General features: G+C 39.7%; 1 protein-coding gene across 3 annotated transcripts in view; it reads right to left on the bottom strand.

Moving 5' to 3' along the window:
* LOC126458568 (protein tramtrack, alpha isoform-like) overlaps positions 1-20,605 on the bottom strand; it is a 155,089-nt gene that overhangs the window by 104,766 nt on the left and 29,718 nt on the right. For all 3 annotated transcript variants that reach the window (XM_050095699.1, XM_050095697.1, XM_050095698.1), the window contains exon 3: positions 19,416-19,476. In XM_050095699.1, the coding sequence (XP_049951656.1) occupies positions 19,416-19,476 (61 nt within the window). The remainder of the gene's footprint in view (positions 1-19,415; positions 19,477-20,605) is intronic.

Genomic DNA, 20,605 nt, shown 5'->3' with positions numbered 1-20,605 from the left:
TAAAAAAATCCTGTAGTGTTTAAATACATCATTAGCAGTGTGCTACTTACATAGCTATGTTAATTAAATATCTAGTCATAACGCAGCTACCGTATTTACTCAAGTCTAAGCCCCACTCGAATCTAAGCCGCACCTGAAAAATGAGACTCGAAATCAAGGAAAAAAAATTTCCCAAATCTAAGCCGCACCTGAAATTTCAGACTCGAAATTCAAGGGGAGAGAGAAGTTTTAGGCAGCATCTCCAAATCGAAACAAAATTGGTCCACTGTAATATGAGACAACTTAGGTCGAATGAATGACGATACAGCTACAGTAGTTTGGTTCGAGTCGTAAGCTTAGCAGTTAAGCTTTACCAGGTAGCCATTGCTATGCGTCAGGCGCTCCGTCTGTATTTATACGGGTACCCTTCCATCTTCACGTGCTTCGTCTGGTTTGAATTGATTGCTTATTTTTCTTTGTTATAGATGTTTACGTCACTCTACGCTGAAAATGCATTACTGTACTGTGTCATGCATTGTTTGTCGTACTCTGATACTGTGTATTTACGGCCTGTCGCCGATCGCGGCATGGCTTGCTTTTGAGCGCGCTACCGCCGCTTACAAATAAAAAAAAAAAAGAAAGAGAGAGAGAGAGAGAGGAATCGTCTCATTAGCAAAACAATGGCAAGAGACTGCTACTTGTTGTTACGTACACTGCTGCTTTCTTTGATAATGATTAACAAGAACCAAATAATAGACTGCGTATGATAGAAGATGTTCTGAACGAGAGTTTAGCGAAAATTTTTCTCCGTTTGAAAATCTTTGCAGGCGCCTCTTTAGTACATTACATTCTGCACAGAAATTAGAGTCACCTTAGATTTAAAAATCTAGGCAATTGCCTCGCTTCATTTCTGACTGTATCACTGTTTAGCATAAGAATAATACGAATATACACATGACATGATATGTATATTCTTCCGCGTTTGCTGTTGTCTCACTCTAGTTTTGTGGTTTATTACGCAGACAGGATTTAAATGAGATAGTAGCAAACACGAAACAATACATGGCAAAATGTTTATATTCGTATTATTCTTATGGTGACGAGAATACTGCATGTGATTAAAAATTCATAAAAGTTCGTATTAGCAACCATCTCTTCTCACAGATAGGAAAAAATTCAGAACGTAGAATTGGCCATATTGACAAACATCCTAAACATTCTTGCCAGTCGGGTTTTCGTAGTACATGGAAATGCTGCTACATTCGAAGATGAACAATACAGAATTAGTATTTACTTCGTTGGATAATGTATGAAAATGCAGTGGTTGAAACTCGGCGCGGAGAAAAAAAGCTTGTCTTCCACCTCTTTTTTTTTTTTTTTTTTACTGACGCAGAGGTTTTGGCGCCAGTATTTATCTTTGTGCCTACAAACAGCACCCTACAAAGCATGCCTGTGTAGCGCTACATATATTCGACGGCAGAACTAAGTTGTGGCGGCACCCACCGTCATTTTTAGGAACTTCCACTTGCTTTGCACTCGATTCTAAGCCGCAGGCGGTTTTTTGGATTACAAAAACTGGAAAAAAAGTGCGGCTTAGATTCGAGTAAATACGGTAAGTTATATGAAATGGAACACACACGTAAGAACGGTGGTAGGGATGGTGAATTGCCAACTTTGGTTACTTGCAAGAATTTTAGGAAAGTGTGATTTATCGGTAGAGGAGATCACTTATAGAACGCAAGTGTGAGCCTGTAGTATACATTCATGCTCACTCAGCAGTGCAAGAAAATAATCAAAGAATCAATTTTTCGTTCTTTCTTTTCTAGCTATGCAATCTTAAGCTGGTAATCAGCATTCACTTGTAATCAAAACAGTGTTTGAGACGGTTGAGTTTTCTGATGGCGAGCATCTTTTATTACGGTACATTGTTAAAGACCATCAGCGTAATGCAGAAATGCACCTCGGTAATGCCATTGGGGTCGGACGACTGCAAAGTGAGAGACTGGAAGCAACTCACCGATTATCTCCTCAAACCTGGATCTTTCTCTTTTTAAAAGAGACAAACATTTCATGGCAAAACATCTTCCTAAGGAGATTCCAAATGGGATCCCACTGTAATCAGCTAAAAGTATGGACATCAAGCATACCCTAGCACTTCACTGGAGAGAGCTGGAAAAGTTAAAATCCTCCACCCAAGTTCTTGAGCAGCACGAGCTCCTGGAAAGAGGCAAATATCAGAATGGCGACGCTAAAGAGTTCGACTTTGAGCTTTTGGATGATGATCCTCCAAATGTTATTTAAGTCATTTTACCTTGTGATCCCTTCTTTGAAATATTTTCATGAAAGGTGTTATTAAGTTTGAACTGAATAACTAAGACTATGACTGACAGACTATTACTGCACCTTGTAATAGTTTAAGTTTCGTTTTCTTGTGTAAAAGTTTAAACCTCTTTAAAGATTTAAAATAAATGACTTTTCAGCATTTTGTTCATTTAAGCTTCTCCCTTTCGCATTATTTTAAAATACTACTGCAGTCTATCCTATTTCCTGACATAGCCAACATGCACCCAAATTACTATTGTGAACAGTTCTGCAACCAAGTGAATTTCCATCATGGTAACCGATGCTGTTGTACAAGTGGCTAACTCTATCATTGAGTTGCAAAATGAGCTAAACATAAATTTTGATATAAAAGTAATGATTCAGCAGTTAATGTAGGACTGTAGAGACTTTTATCATTAGGTCTTACGTTTTTTTCCTTTTAACTGAGAAAATAACCATCTTCTTAACACAGCCATGAGAGCATGCATACATCTTCCCTCTTTTCCTCAAAATCTTTTGACATTAACTTAGCTGTGTTTGCACCTGGTCTACTCAGTTATTCTCTCATCTTGAATTACTGAACCCTATAGGTCTACCAACCATTCCTCATTAATAGACCGTCATTGCATAAGGACAGACTTTGGTGGATCTAATGCAAGAAGAATCAATACTATTTAAGGTTTCAGTGTCATCGAGATCTGCTGCTTCAACGGAGAGGCCTCCACCAGATTCCCCAGCGCACAGCACATCGAATCAACGAAATTTTCTACTCTATTGGAACTATGGTCATGCCATTAGCCGTACTACCACTTCCTCTGAAATAAATCTTGACAAGGCGTTCTTAATTCTGCGAACTAATTGATTCAAGTTACCAGTTTTCTTATACCTGCACAAAGAATAGATTAAGCTTTAATTACTCAAAGACAGAATAGTTCATTTGCAATTAACTAAACCCAATAACTTGAGATGAGATTTAAACCTAATTTGATACATTAAACAGATTCTTTTTGTGACAGTATAAAATTGACGATATAATGGACAGGACCCTTTAATATACTGTACTAATGAATATTTAAAAAGTTTGTTTTCTGATCTGATGGAGTGTGGGCATCTGCAGTTGTGAAGTAACACTACACCATACATGAATCTAACAAACGAGAGCTTCCCACAGGCACGCACACCTCACAACTACAGTCTTTACACACTCCTGCCACTTACAGTTTTCTTCTGAAATACAAATAGTAGTTCAATAATAACTTCAGTTGTAGATTAAATACACTACTGTTATTTACTTGTTTTTTTCCAGGAATTACACTTGTAGAAAGTAAAGTTTAAGTGTGTACATATTAAGAATTCTGACAAAGTTGAGGACATCATTAATTAGTTTTGGAATTTTTCTATTTTATCGTTAATAACAGAGCACAGTACAGAATGTCAAGAGAATAACGGTCAAACATTTGACGTATCAATGAGTTGGCCAAAATGGAAGATGCAACTGTTTCAATCCAGGTTGTAGTTGATCCCTTGTTGGAAATTTTGAAACAATTAAGGCTTTTAGCATCTGAGCAGTCTAATGTGTCTACTGAAGTAGAATACATCTACTAAGGTACAGAGAATACTGCATTTCAGCAAGAGAATGTTTTATCTCAGCAAACTGAAATGCCAAGAGCCCAGCCCGATATATCTATTAAAATCTCCGCAATAACAACAAATTGGAGATCTCTGATGGGATTACCCAACTTTCGCAAGCACAGAAACTGTTTCCCACTCAATTACAGCAGACAGAGCAAGGTATTTGAGATATTAGTAAGAGACTGGCAAATGCAGAGACTACTGTGAACCAGTTTAGTTTGAAGTAGTTTCTAATTTGTCATCAGGCTGCGAAGATGTAATAGTAAAGAAGATTCATGAACACAAAGCACAGTTTTCTCAGAAGATAGAAGATTGAGAAATAAAGAAAGAATAATCAACAATACAACAAGGATCAGCTAAATTTTTCAAGGAACTCATCGAGAGAATAGAAGGATGCAGCGAATATTATCGAGAGGTTTGTTACTGTTTATGTTTATGAGCAGGCAACTTCATTGTATACTAAGATAAAAAGGTACTGCAAAGATGTAACAACTACCAAAGAAAATAAATTGCTCCTAACCTTTCCTATCCTAGTGGTCACTGAGGGGGGCGAAGGAGGGGAGGGGGGGGTCACCTGCTTGTAACAGGAATTTCTTTGACCAAGGCAATTTGACACTTAGCCAACCGTCATTCAGTCAACAGGGTGTATATGTGGATGAGGGAAAAAAATTCCCGGGTTTCTCCCAGATGAAAATACACATTTTCCGTGTTAAGTAACAGTATACTTTTCCTTGGAACTGTAACACATATCAATCCTTTCAATGGTTGTGGTTTTATACACCAGGGTAGAATTTCCCGGCACTTTACAAAACGAAACTCAGGGGAAAAAACACGTTTTGGAAAGATCTCTGATGTGCAGCAACATGTACACTGCATATTTTCGTATTACAAAAGTATAAATTCGAATTCTACCAAACACCGCATGTTACTTTCCGAAGGATTGAAATCGAGATTGCGATGCGCTTTTGTAAGCCAGTCGTAGGTCATGTCAAGCCATCTTGCCAGCCGATGACAGCGGATATTCAGAGCATAGGACGCGTGATGTAGTCAGCCAATAGCAACATCACTTTTAAGAAGTGCGAACACACAAATAGAAAAAGGAAATGGTTTAAATTAATATACATAGTGTTGATACAAGAAAAGAAAAGCTTTCACATATAATATTGGCCTCTAAGATCAATAAGTGCAAGAAAAGCTAAGTTGTCACACATAAAGTTGATCTTTTTTGCGCATGTTACACTCTAAGTAACATCACACAAATGTGCCCGTAAAATTTTTAACGACGACATAAATGTCTGGTCTTCTGGCCTCGAAAATATTCTAAATGGTCATCCTCAAATATTTGCTTTTTGAATGAGTCAAACCCTCTGTGATTTAAGAAATTCATCAGACATTTGCGCACAGTCAAAGATATCTTCCTTTTTTAGCCCACATCTTTCTGAAGAGTCTGATACATAAAACAAATATGTTTGACTGAACATAAGACATGTTATTTGGTATTAAGTGTAGTGCCACGCCTCTTCACAGCATTCTTCCATAGCAACTTTCTGTATTTCACTCTGTGGAATTCAAACATGTAATATTTTGTAATGGGTGCCATCAAACTATATTCAGGCCAGTGCCTCTCCTGCTTCCAGTCGGACGGTTTGAGATCGTGCCCCTCTTTAACAATATCTTGCACTTAATACTGGGTGAGATTATTTGTAACCGGTAGAACAAGAGCTCTTCAGAAAATTTTCCTCTCTAATCTGGTCACAACTTTATATGGAGTACTTTCCTTTCTGGGAAAGAATCTATTGCCTCATCAAAGTTCGTCAACGTTTTGCTACATGAAAAAACGAAATATTGTTTTCTAATACTAGAAAATCTGTTAATACAAATAGTATCCCAAACAGATGTGGTTCCTCGATCCGATTATGTGTATTTTGTCACTGTCTGCTAGATAAAAAGAAATAGGCCTGGGTAATATTGCAGCAATTGTTACACACGCCAAATAAACGAGACTGTTTTGGCATAAATGGTCATTTTTACAACACAACAGAATATAATTCACGAAGTACCAATATCAAATGCCTATTAGGCCCACTAAAAGCAAAAAGTTTTATGTTAGGAAATAGTTTCACATTTCATTCATACTCTCTAGCTTCTGAAGCATGAGATTGGAAAGAAGTAGTATGATATTTTTATATAAATTTGGAATCGTCATATTATTCTGTAATTCGTGTGAGTCCCCATTTCTTCTCCTTCCTCATTCTAACAAACAATCTTGTCATCACTAATTCTGTAACTATTCCCCCCAGTGTCAAAACTTATTCTCTGGTTAACTTCAGTAACCCTGCCACAATCACCGGTTCAGTTATGCCGCATTTATTCTCCGGTTAGGCGTTACTACGAGTTTGTACAACGTGTTTTCTGCACGAGTCCCAGAACAGAACTTTCGCGGCTGCTAGCCGAGGACTGTATAACTGGCCCTTAGTAGTGAAGCGGTGTGGCCAAAAATTATCTGTCAAAATTTGATTTTCTTGGATACATGGAGAAGACAATATATAACCTTTGTTGCTTATTATTCCTGTTAGTCATTTATTTCCACTCTGGTAGTCAGTCTGTGGAACTTGCTAGCAATTATAACAACACTGATCATTTGCAAACCCAGTCAAACACTTAAATGCCTATTGGCATTCACCCGTTCTGCTTTATTCGCTCAGCTCGTATAGCCCCGTCCCGTTTTGTCTGCAGGAAAGTTTATTTCTAGATGCGACGGGGATTCCCCTCGCAGAGACATCTTGTACACTATGCGCGCATTCAAAACTCAACTTACAATTCATTCAGGAATCAATTTAGACTTTGATTAAAAATGTTCAAAAACCAACAGGGATACGTTCAAAATCGTATGAGTAATCGGTAAACCAATGTGCGCTGGATGCTGGGCGCTTTGTGGAACAATGTCTTTTTCCTCAATAATATGAATTTTTGAAGCCGAAATATCATGATTGTGTGAGTGTAATGTAACACTGTAAATAAACTACAGTCTAATGGTGGTACTGACTTTAAGGTAAAGAAATAGGAGTGACTCGTGAGGAAACTCTTCAGTTTCGCACTTTCAAATCGAAACTGAAGAGTTTCCTCATGGGTCACTCCTTCTATCCTGTCGAGGATTTCCTTGAAAAATTGAGCTGATTCTTCTTGTATTGTTGATTGCGTTTGCTTAAAACTTATGGATTGACTTTTTTGTGTTCATAAACATTTTATTTTTATGTTATTACTTTTATGTTGCAATTTCATGTACTGACACGTTCCATGACCTTGGAGATTTGCTCCTCAATTTGGTCCTATGGATCTTGACGTGTAAATAAATTTTAAAAAGTCATTCATTGCATAGATAAAGGAATGAAAGAAGCTATAGACAGTACAACATTAGATAAATTACTCTCCACTGAACGAGTCCAGCGAGAAATTATTGACATAAAGAATCATCTAGGTGCTGCTTTCTGTCACTGATGAATAAAGATGACGTGACATGACATAGAGGAAGACTGGGGTGTGACAATGGACAGCCGAGTGCACTGTGCGGGACAGATATACTGCAGACCTTGAGCACCAGACCAGACCTTGGCAATATATTGTGAAGGCAATCCCGAGTTCACCCACAGTTTCTTGTTACATAACAACTTACAAGCCACAATGTCACAATGTTAATGGAGGAGAATCTCCTTGAACACAGGCAATTCCAACTGTTTTTGACTGGTAAAAATTCAATTATTCTAGTGGTATTCGTAAGAGATTGTTGTGGAATCTTGCCAAAGGCCTGGACAGATTTACAAAAAGTAAGTTATGTCTCAGTATATACACAAGGAACTAGATCAGTCTGGGTCAATGAGTGATGGACTCCTGTCTGACATATGATGAATTTGAAAAAGCATTTCTAGCAAAATATTGATCTATGCGGTATGGGAAAGACTGCAAAAACAAGCCTTTAATCCAGAGCCCTTTTCATTCAAGAATGATAGCCTAAGCCGTACTTGAAAAGTATATTAATAAACCAAAATACTGGGATCAGCCAGTAACTCATATGGACATCTTAAGAAGTAGCTTACCTGTCAAGCCGGTAGAGGTGGGATAGGCTTTGTTGTTATTAAATGTGTTCCACAGTAAGTATAAACAGCCCTTTTGGCAGAATCAGTTTTAAGTTCTAAACTAATTGGCAACTGGTGTAAAGCACTCAAATTTATTGAAATATTGACATGAATTCATTAAGATTCGGAGGTATTTTAATCCTAATATTCTACAAATAATTGTGTAAATAAATAACAAAGCATGAACTTCATAAGAGTCATTGCATGAAGTAATGTGATTTGACACTTGAATGGTAATCAGCAGTAAAATTCCTGAAAAGCTGTTACGTCATAACCAAATGTGAAGGTGACATTTTAAACATGTAATTTGAAGTGTCTTAAATGTCTTTCGTGACTCTACATAAACTGTGAGATACTCCAGTCATTTTCAAGTTACATAATAATAGTTGACTGGTATAATAAGATTATACCGAAAAGTGAACGTAGTGTGACAATGAAACTAAGGGCTTAAAGAAATTAAGGCTTATAAACTATCTCATTTACACTGAGCTGTGTGAGAAAATATTCAGAAAATCATTAAATTCTTACAAGCAACAAGCAGCAATATTTGCAAGTGAGCACCTTCAGCACAGTGAGACATTCATAATTACTCTTTGTTTTTTACCTATGATAATCTTTAGCTGCTAATTAGCATTCGCTTGTAACTGAACCAGTGTACAAGACAGTCAAGTTTTCTAACAGCGTGAGTCTTTGTATTGCAGTATACTGTTAAAGGCTGACATTATATACATTCTTATCTTGGGAAAGTTCAAGCCCTAATATTGACCAGAGAATTAGGTACATTTATTTATTGATTTTCAATGATTCCTTCATTCACACTGGCAGCGTTATGATGTTTCTTAGGTCCTTTGGAATGAATATGAACTGATTTGGTCGATGAGCTGCTTGCATTCACGACTATTACAAGAGCCCAATTATTCTCTCTTCTTGAATGTATAGGACTACCAACCATTTCTTATTAAGATATCATCTCTGCACAAGAACAGATTCTGGTGGATCTAATGTGAGAAGAATGAAGGTTCTGAATTCAATGTCATCGAGATATGCCACTTCAATGGAGGCAATTCCACCAGATTGGCCAGCATGCAGAATATCAAATCTACAAACTCTCCTGCTCTATTGAAGCTACAGTCATACTGTTATTTTTCCTATCACTTTCACTGAAATAAATCTTGCTGGGAAGTTTTTGATTCTGTGAAGTAATAGTTGTTAATTGCAACTAATTCAAATCAATAACTTTTTAAGATATTTAAACTTAATTCAAAACACTAAACAGGTTCTCTTTGTGTTTGCATAACCCATTCTGAAGTACTGCTGTAGTGTTTAGAATCACCACTACGCCAAATTAAAGAAAGATATAGAAGCAATTTGAAGGCATGCTGCTAAGTTTGTTACTGGTATGTTTCATCAACACATGATTATTACAGAGTTGCTTCTTTAACTCAGGTGGGAATTCCTGGAGAGATTCTTCACACAAAAAGACTATTTAGAACCAGCATTTGAAGTCGACTGTAGAACAACTCTACTGTAGGATATGGACATTTTACATGAGGATGATGAAGGTAAGACAATTTGTGTCTATACAGAGGCATGCAGACAGCCATTTTCCCCCTTGCACTAGTTGTAAGTTGAATAGGAGACAAAGTGACTAGTACTGGCACAAGGTACACTCCTCCATGCACCATGTGGTTTCTTGCAGAGTAAGTATGTAGATGTGAAATGAAACTGTGTGTTCACAACAATGAAATGTTGCTTGGCACTGTTGTTTGACAATTATCTTTGCATACAGTCAAACCAAATCTCGTAAATGGAACAGTCCTGGTTCATAAGGTAATCCCCACACCACTAGAGGAGGCACAGCAAAATGTCACAGCTCAACTGATAAAGTGGAGTGTGGCGAAACAATTCATTTTTAGTGTTTGAAGAGTCACAAAGATGCAACAATCCATGTGGGGGAGGGCGCAGGGGTGGGCGAGAGGGATGCAGCGGCGGGCGAGAGGGTCGCGGGGGAGAGGGAGGAAGAGGCACGAGGGAGGGTGAGAGGGTTGAGGAGGAGAATAGGGGCACGAGAGAGGAGGACGAGGAGGTGGGAGAGGGCGGAAGAGAGGGAGAGCTGCGCGAGAGAGAAGGAAGGGGAGATGTGCGCGAGGAGAGGAGGAGATGGCCGCGAGAAAGGAGGGGGAGGGGAGGAGGAGACAAGCACAAAAGAGGAGGGGAGAGTAAGAGACGGACGGCAGAGAGGAGTCGGGAGACGGACGGCAGAGAGGAGTCGGGAGACGGACGGCAGAGAGGAGTCGGGAGACGGACGGCAGAGAGGAGTCGGGAGACGGACGGCAGAGAGGAGTCGGGAGACGGACGGCAGAGAGGAGTCGGGAGACGGACGGCAGAGAGGAGTCGGGAGACGGACGGCAGAGAGGAGTCGGGAGACGGACGGCAGAGAGGAGTCGGGAGACGGACGGCAGAGAGGAGTCGGGAGACGGACGGCAGAGAGGAGTCGGGAGACGGACGGCAGAGAGGAGTCGGGAGACGGACGGCAGAGAGGAGTCGGGAGACGGACGGCAGAGAGGAGTCGGGAGACGGACGGCAGAGAGGAGTCGGGAGACGGACGGCAGAGAGGAGTCGGGAGACGGACGGCAGAGAGGAGTCGGGAGACGGACGGCAGAGAGGAGTCGGGAGACGGACGGCAGAGAGGAGTCGGGAGACGGACGGCAGAGAGGAGTCGGGAGACGGACGGCAGAGAGGAGTCGGGAGACGGACGGCAGAGAGGAGTCGGGAGACGGACGGCAGAGAGGAGTCGGGAGACGGACGGCAGAGAGGAGTCGGGAGACGGACGGCAGAGAGGAGTCGGGAGACGGACGGCAGAGAGGAGTAGGGAGACGGACGGCAGAGAGAATAAAAAATAAACAAAAAGCAAACAACTTCGATGTTCAAATCAAATGTAACTCACATGTCGCAATTACAACACAATTTCGTTGTTACATCTACATGACTACATCTACAGGATTTATTTGCAATCCAGACTTACGTGCCTGGCAGAGGGTTCATCGAACCACTTTCAGACTATTTCTCTACTGTCCCACTCTTTAACAGCGTGTGGAAAAAAGGACCACTTAAATCTTTTCTTAAGAGCCCTGAATTACATTATTACTATGGTCATTTCTTCATGTGTACATTCCCAAGGAAATAATGTTTTGGCATTCAGAACAGATGTTGGTGACTGAAATTTCGTAAAAAGATCTCGCGGCAACGAAAAATGCTTTTGTTTTTGCCCTCAATGTTCTGAAGTCACGATGGTAGCCACTGGGACTCACTCTCCCCTATTTCGTGACATTATAAATTGTGCTACTTATCCTTGGACGTTTCTGGCGTGCACCATCAATCACGTCTGTCAAAGAGCCCATACTGTGCAGAAATACTATAGCAGTGGACGGACAAACGTAGTGTAGGCATTGTTTTCAGCAGCCCTGCTGCGTATTCTTAGTGTGCGGCCAATAAAACGCAGTCTTTCGTTTGCCTTCCCCACGAAAGTATGTTTGCGATCATTCCAGTTTAAGTTTTACTGGGTATCGAGATGAATTGACAGTATTTCAACTTGTGTTTTGTCATGTAGCTGGAAGTTAATTATTGTTACTGGACGCAGCTTTCGTGTTTAATGTATTCCTCATTCAACAGAGTACACTCCTCGTACACCACACATAACTGTTTCAAAGTATTAAATTGTTATTGATGTTACCAAGTTGCAGTGGTCATCTAAACTTGCCGTTTTGAAACAAATGAAAATAATATAGCGAAATATGGCACCTAAGAAGCGGACTACCCAAATAAACAAACATTTCTGGTTCAAGTCATTGCAGGAGGTCTACTACACAATAACGTAAACTAGGAGGAAAGTCCATCAGTAGATCATTATCAGGAAAACCAGCCCTCATAATGCAAACAGCCACTTCAAGAACAAAAGTTTCCCAACGTGTCAATGAGTAGTTGACGAAAGTGAACGCATTCTGTCTACTGAATCTCAATGCACGCCACTTATGACGAAGGGACCCACCAAGTGTCCTACCCCGATCTTGCTGAAACTTCGCTCAGTGAAAGAGGGGAAAAAATAAGCGAACACGTGTCTCGGCTTATCCGCATACACTCTACCGCTTCTGAGAAAACAACAGTCAAAGTTTTTAATGGGCTGTTGCTATGGTGTAGATACCTTTTAGCGTGTAAGGATGCAATTGAAGCTGTGGGTCAGTGGCTACCATCGCGACTTCAGAACATTGCGCTGCGAGTTCAAAATCCAGTTGTTCCTTTTTTTCGTCCCCTTCACAAGTATTGATGGAAGGAGAGGAGTTTGTATAGGGGGTCAGAGAGTGGAGTGTATAAGATTTGCAGACGACATGTTTGTGATGGCAGAGAGTGCAAGAGAGATGGAACAAATGTCAGATGATCTAAACACAAAATTAGAAGAATATGGAATGAAGATTAACAGGATGAAAATGAAAAGCATGGTAACTGAAGGAAAGGGGAGAAAATGCAGTATGAAAATAGGGGGAGAGGAAATGGAGCAAGTGAATAATTTCAATTACTTGGGAAGTGTAATAATGGATGATATGTATTGCTCAACAGAAATTAGGAAAAGAATTGCAATGGCAAAAGAAAGATTCAAGAGGAAACAGAAATTACTTTGTGGACCACTAAACAAAGATCTGAGGAAAAGACTTGCCAACTGTTACATCTGGAGCATTGCAATATATGGTGCAGAGACCTGGACACTGAGGAAAGAAGATGAAAGAAGTTTGGAGGCACTAGAGATGTGGATATGGAGAAGAATGGAAAAAGTGAAATGGGAAGACCGAGTAAGGAATGAAGAAGTATTAAGAAGAGTTGGAGAAGAAAGAAACATGCTGAAAGTCATCAGAAAGAGGAAACGGAACTGGATTGGACAATGTTTGAGGAGGGACTGTTTATTAAAGGCAGGAATAGAAGGAATGGTGGAGGGAAAAAGGGGAAGAGGAAAAAGAAGATATCGAATGCTGGACAATATCAAAGGAGGCAAATATTCAGAAATGAAAAGACTGGCTATGGACAGACAAAAGTGGAAGAGGCTTAACCCATGACAAGACCTGCCGTAAGGCAGCTCAGGATCGGCAGATACGCCGTTTCAGTGAGAACCACCCATTTGTCAAGGCACGACAAATTCCGCAGACTTTGGGTCTCAACGTTAACAGTAAGACCGTCACTCGTCATCTAAAAGGGAGGGTGGACTGTGAGCAAGAAGTGCTGCTGTGAAAGAGACTGTTTCTCACAGGGAAGCATGCCTTGCTTTTGCTGCTGAAAATGTTGACAAACCTCTCCAGTTTTGGAGGGAAGTGATTTTCATGGACAAAAAGGTTTTCTCTACAGCATCAACCGGAAAAGTACTTGTCTACCAGCCAAAAGGTGCTACGTATAATCCAAAATATATTTACAGTTGCCAAAGGAGTGGCAGGGAGTCGGTAATGGTATAGGCATGTATATCGGCCGAAGGGCTCCTGTAGGACGTGGAAGGAAGACTCGATGCACGTAATTACATATCAATTCTGGAGAACGTGATGTTGCCTTCTGTGACAGCACGATTTGCCGATGATCAGATCGTGTTCCAACAAGATCGCTCGCCTATTCATATGGCACGTGTGGTTAAGAGGTGGTTCAACGACCATAGCAGCATTACTGTAATGGAATGGCCACCTAAAGGAGCTGGCATGAATCCCACTGAGAATATTTGGGCAGAAATGGTCAGAGTAATACAGGAAAAGAGGCAGTCACCATCGACTTGCCGACAGCTTTCTGATGTGATTCATGGGCTCGGAATGAGTTACTTGAATCTCCTAGTTATGAGGCTAGAGTTGTGGGCTCAATGGCCAACAGACTTCGAGTCGTCGTGGAAGCCGAAGGAGGCTATACGTGATACTAAGCAGCATCAGCAGAGGTGTTTTTTTTTTAGCCCATAACCCATCAGCTGCAACAGTTTTTTTATTTTTTTTCCAGACATATATGTTATATTATTTTAAGGAAACGCAGTAAATGGAATCTGGACAAACAAATTAATTCAGAACAAGATACGTAATATTTAATTTGGTAAGAGAAGAAATACGTTACGTATTCAAGAATGCAGTCTCTAAAAAAATACATGACAAACACGTAAGAAGGGTAAAAAGCAATTCAGCACAAATGAAAAATATTGAGGAGAAGCTCGTCGATGAAGGTGTAATTGGAGAGCGAAGGTTTGGCTAGAAGGGGAGGTAAGGGGGCCCGAAAACAAAGAGAAAAATCAAATACCCAACAGACTGAGTCGTCGCCGCAGCAGAGGGCGGTTGGCATATGCGATTCGGAGCAACAGTAGAAGAATACTTTTATTTACTAATTTTTGAGGCTTTATTTTCTGACAGCTAAACAGTGCTACTTCATGAGACCCACTATTTGCCCACATGTGGCTAAACATCAGAGGTGTAAAAAATTTTGAGAGGTGCCGAAGTTCTCTGGAACAGTAACGTGTTTTAGACAAGAAGATGATTTTTAATTCATTTCATTTTAACCATTCACAGTATGCTTTGAGATTCTAATATATGATTTCATTTTATTATTATGCATCTTTTCTTCAGGGAAAGTGAACTGTAGTAAGTTTCAAAATATGAAGAATAACTGGAAGTTTTTAATTTGCGGAATAGCGTATTTAACAGTCAGTACATTCAACAAATCTGTAGTTAATAGGACATATTAAGAAGCAAGTCGAAAATGCCATTGTGTAAAGATCAGGTTGGTCTCTAAAGGGGGACGATGGTCAAATAGAAAATACAAAATTATGGGTAACAACAGTTGTTGACAGTGGGGAGCCATAACCGATATGCCACTATTCTGAAATTGTAGTTCTGAAGTTTATCGCCGATCCTAGGACTGAAACCGATACTTTGTTTTACATAAAGAATGTAACCTTTAAAATTTACGTAGCACCGCGGAATATTAATACACAGTATATAGATCAGGAACATAATCCCAATGCCTTTAATTTTATTCTCGCGGATGACACTGAGACAGTAAATAACAAGAGGAATAAGTAAACTCTCAGAATCAACATAAGAGAATTCAAGTGTCCAGTGGATTCAAAAGTTTGCTATAATAGCGAATAATTGCTTTCACAGACTCCTTCGTGCCTATGTTTTCTCAGTCAGAAAATGTTTGAAACTAGGACCAGCAAGGTAAAACATTTTTCCACAAATCGTTGAATTGGAAGTCTAAGAGCAAGTTACATAAATTATGACAACAACAAGAGTTTTTCAAGCAGAATGATCACTGTAGGCATCCAACTCTTTTATTGTGTGTTACATGCACAGTATGTAAACTGGCAACACCACCAACATACAATACCACTAAGCTATGAAACAACTGCAGCAAAATAGAGCATCTGCCATGTCCATGTGATGGATAAGACGACTAATTCGCAACATAAATGTAAGCAGCAATTTCTGTCGGAATTGTGCTTCCTGGACCAAATAACATATTTCCTACGTCTTCAGAGCAAATCATGTAGCAAATGTAATTTAAAGGACATAAAAATATCAAGTGGATTTATTAACATAATTATGAACCACTCAAGAACGTAAATCGACGGTCACATGGTTATCAAATGTATTCTACGGTGTTGCCATTGTCCATAACACTAGCAGCAGGAAGAAAACGTTTGCTCAGGTGGTGTGCTGAGATGCGCTTCGAAGACGTCACAGCATCGTCTGCCACCACTTCGTGGGAAACAAAATACCTCAAGTATAAGCCAATGTGTTGCATTCGCATATCTGTGGCTATGACTTGGCACTAAATTCTTATTATGGATAGTACGTATGCTCCGATTGTGAATCTAACATCATAAATAAAGACAAGGGAAAATTAATTAAATGTCCTTCCTCTTCTGCAACATCAAATATATTTTAGTTATTCTATCTTATGGTCTGCGCAGAAAATCATTCATCAGAAGTGAACAGCCTGCTGGCGTGGGTTGGCCATGCCTTCAATGGTGTCATATCGCGGATGGCGCAGCTGCTTGTGCCTTCAGTTCAAATCCTTCCCTGGGCATGGATGTGTGTTAGGTTAGGTAGGTTTAAGCAGTTCTAGGTCTAGGGGACTGATGACCTAAGCAGTTTCGTCACATAGTTCTTAAGAGTCATTTTTTGACCTTTTGTGAAAATTTTCTTTACATAAACGGCCATATCTTTAGATTGCGTTGACATAAAGCTCACTTTTTTACACCACCAAGGGACCGTATACTGCAGGAAGTGTGATATATTTCTGCTTATTATGTCTACCCGTACTTGAGGTAAATGGGTTTTAAGTGTTGGGTAGACAGATGGACGATCAAAAAAGTGAGACTAGTAGGATTCTATGTTTACCGATTTAGGTGACAAAATCCTAACAAAAAAAATAGCTACGACAGTTATTGAAGATGAAGGCTGCATAAATAATTCCCCCTACTCTTTATTCGAAATGTCATAGTTGCAGTTGATACATCAGCATATTAATCGTAGCTAAGTTTTCGATCCACATCATGTTTACAGGAATGCAAATAAAATCCATTTGCCTATACACACGGTAATTCAGATCCCAGTATTAATGCCACTGTGTTTTAGAAGTGCGAGGATTCCCACTGCTAGCTAGCTTAAGAAACACTTCGGCTAATGAACGTTTTCTGGCTGTGGCGAGTCAAATGGACAATTCGAAACATTGTAGAACACGTTTGGCAGCTATGTCGTCGTTTATTTCCGGGGGTGGTAAAGAATTATCCTACTAAATTTACTCGCTAATTCCAATAAACATCCCGAATGATTGTCACATAAGCGGTTACATAAAGGTTGAAAATTCATGTTTTTCAGTCCAAAAAGTTCTATGCAACAGAAACTGCAGATCATTTTGTGATTTTCATTGTGAAATTGCCGGCTTATTCTTGTCTGGGGTAATAATAGAGGGCTGTTTGCCTGGGTCGTCTGCTAGCGTAGTGAAAGGTGTTTGCTACTGCAAGGGAGGTCTGGTTTGTTTTCGATTCTAATCACGATGGAGGCAGACAGACTATCAGTAAAGCTATTTTAAGAAATTCTCGCGCCCCCAATACGTTTCATTGCTACCTTTATTCTGTACCAGTGCCCTGTGGATGCCAATATGAAACTCTTTTAGAATTTCATACTTATTACTGCCTACTTTTTCACTTTTGTCAGTAATTGAATTGACTTAAGTGTGGCACTGAATGATTTTTAACTGAATTTCGTTATGAATCTTCAAGCATTGCTAAATTTGCATACTTTCATGGTAGGTCAGCAATGGTAATCCAGTACGACTGGTCTGAACACTGACACAGACCATTTCGCGGCCGATTGCGCATAATATTTTGCTAATTCGTAACGATCTGGGGTACTTTGTCTTGCTAAAACAGTTATGTTATCTCGATAAGCTGAAATTCATTAGTATTAGTATAGTTCATACTAATTAGCATTTCTTCTTTCATTTATATCTTATATTTATGTGTTGTGTTTAATGCACTAATCAGCATTAATATAGTCTTACACATGATTGAAAACAGTCTGACAAAGTTAGGACAGTTTTTCAATTTCACAGCTTTGCATAGTATGTTGGTAGCACTTCGTTGACTTGCCTGTTATGCTGTGTAGCAGACTTTAAATCTGTGCGGATCAGCATAATGAAAAGGTGAGCGGTATCGCTCGTTTTGTCCACGACTGTACATATGTAACACACCACCACTTAAACCACAGGACCGATTTTAACTAAACTTGGTACACGTATCACTTACTGTCTGGAAATCATCACTGTGAGAATAAGAACCACCTACCTATCAAAGGGGTGGGGTGAGGGTGAGAAAGCTGTGTAGCTCATGATGCTGGATGACTAAAGTACAGCTAATCTTGCAAGAATGAGAGGACTTAGTGACTTACAACAAACTTTACACATAATTTCAAACTGTTACAAAGAAAATTTCTCACTAACAATCCTCCACATAATGTTGAAGACAAAAATGTTTATCACTTACGAATTTTTTGTTGATCGTGCAGTAAAACTGCTGCTTTAAGCATGACTTTTTACTTATTATTTCTTTACTAATAACACATTTTTCAAGTAATATTCAACAATATTAGGACAAAGATAGATTGCTACTCACCATAAAGATGGCACATTGAGCTTTAGATTGGCACAAGGAAAAACACTGTTACAGATTTAGCTTTTGCCCAAGCCTTCTTCAGTAAAGGAAACGCACACTTTACACACACACACACACACACACACACACACACAAAACTACCATCTCCAGTTGCTCAGACCAGGATGGAACTGTCATGGTGAACGAAACTATCAATCTGGAGAGGTGTAGGGAAGGGGGGGGGGGGGGGGGGGGGGGGGGGGGGGGGGGGGGGAAGGACAGCACCCTTACTCTGCTAAACCTTCCACTTACCCGTCCCACTTCAGATTGCTGCTTTCATTCACCATGACAGCTGTATTCCCTTCTGAAGAAGCTTTAGCAAAAAGCTAAATGTGTAGCAGCATTTTCATTGCACCTGTCTGCAACTCGTCAAGTCATCTTTATGGCGAGTAGCAATTTACCCTTTTGTAGCATTGTGAATATTCCAAATTCCAATTTCCATTATCAGTCGGTATTCACTGAATGTACTAGCAAGATCATACAATCGTACAACACACAGATCAGGGGATATGACGTCATAAATACCAAGATGCGTGAAGCTGTATTGTGCATGACATTTCAATTTATTACTACTAACTCTATTAGCAGCACATTTTGCAGGCAGTGTCCACAAATACCAATGGATGTACCTGGAAAATTATACCATAGTATCACATGCATTTCCAGAGATACGAGATCATAAACATTGAGGGGTGTGTGTGTGTGTGTGTGTGTGTGTGTGTGTGTGTGTGTGTGTGTGTGTGTGTGTGGGCGCGTGCGCGGTGGTGACGACGACGTACGACAAAGTAGAATTCGCTAGACAGTGAAATGTGTGTACAAATATGAGTGAAATATATGTAAAATATAACAGTTTATAGCAAATGGACTAATAGCAAATTGGAAGCAATACATATCTGGGAAATGCCAGGTACTCAGCTACTAATTTATACAGGTTATGGATGGACAAATAAGGAATTCAATGCAGGCTTTTGCAGGAGCTACAAACCACCACCAGCACCAAAAGCATGTAGCTATGGTTTGAACTGCATTTAGCTACTTTACTTCTGCCTTCGTTGGACAAGCAGGTTCAGATACATTATTTGAAAAATGCTGTGAAAGTATCTGCACAGTAGTTCGCAACAAATTACCTTGTGATGAAGGTCCTGGAGTTGGTTCCGGCTCTTCTTTAACTTGCTGGACAGGACCATCCTGGAGACAAAAGGAGACATTTAATAACATATAGTAGTAAGATTACTGTCTAAATGAATCAGCTAGTATTAAAGTAGGGTCAAGAGCATACTAATTCATAATTAGTTAAACGAATTCAGTACTAAACTTCATTACATGTCAAACCTCAACTCAGTAAAGTTTGCATTATTTTCTTACTGGTTTACAAAATGTTAAATACTCATGTGGAATCTTCTTCAAACGTCAAATCACACACAATATTACACTGTATTGCATAAAGCATGATGATCAATATCAATGATTATTTGTGACAAAGGATTTTTTGTAGCACGAGATCGTTTGGGAAGCCTGGTAATTTTCTGAAGACTCATGAAACTATATCATTGTTGCCAAATGTGATTCCAGCAACGAGGTTAAATAATATTTGAATAAGATGTAACAGACGAAGAGATGATAGCAGCAGAATTCTCTCTCTCTCTCTCTCTCTCTCTCTCTCTCTCTCTCTCTCTCTAGAAGGGAGAGAGGGAGGGTGGGGGATGGGCAAGTTTTGTGCAGAGAGAAAATATTTTGAAAAGTTCTCTGGCTGGTCAGTAGTTCACAACAGTAGTCACTGAAAACATTCATGATACTGTTAATGGGATTCCACTCATTGATAGTGAATGAGATAGCTGAAATTGTAAGGACTCCAACTGAATGAGTACTCAATGTCCCACGCAAAACAATCTGAAATTAAAACATCTTTACATGTGATAAAGAGTTGCAACAGCTGAGTGCTGACCGAAAATGTTGCCAGAAGAATGTTTCCACTCAGTGTTCGGTAATGCTTAGTCGCACTCTACAAATTATGTGTGTGTTGTAATCATGGAGATTCATGAACATCAACCAGAGTTGAAACAGTCAAATCAATTGACAAAGACTGATGTAAGATTACTACAGAAAGTAATGCCATTTATTCCGCTGAAAAAGTGATGACTAATGTTTTGGATTCCCAGAAGTGTTATTCTCATACTTTTTGGGCATATTATACAATCCAGTCACATTAATGTGACCACTAGTCAAATGCCACTTTTTGCAGTGGGGACTTGCAGGAGGAGTGTCAATGACGTTCTTGAACATACCGACAGAGATGCAGAGCCATGCTGACTCCAGT

The sequence above is a fragment of the Schistocerca serialis genome, chromosome 2 (genome assembly GCF_023864345.2).
Source record: "Schistocerca serialis cubense isolate TAMUIC-IGC-003099 chromosome 2, iqSchSeri2.2, whole genome shotgun sequence".
NCBI lineage: Eukaryota > Metazoa > Arthropoda > Insecta > Orthoptera > Acrididae > Schistocerca > Schistocerca serialis.
Note: the sequence above shows the minus strand (reverse complement) of the source record. Positions and strands in the feature narration are given on the sequence as shown.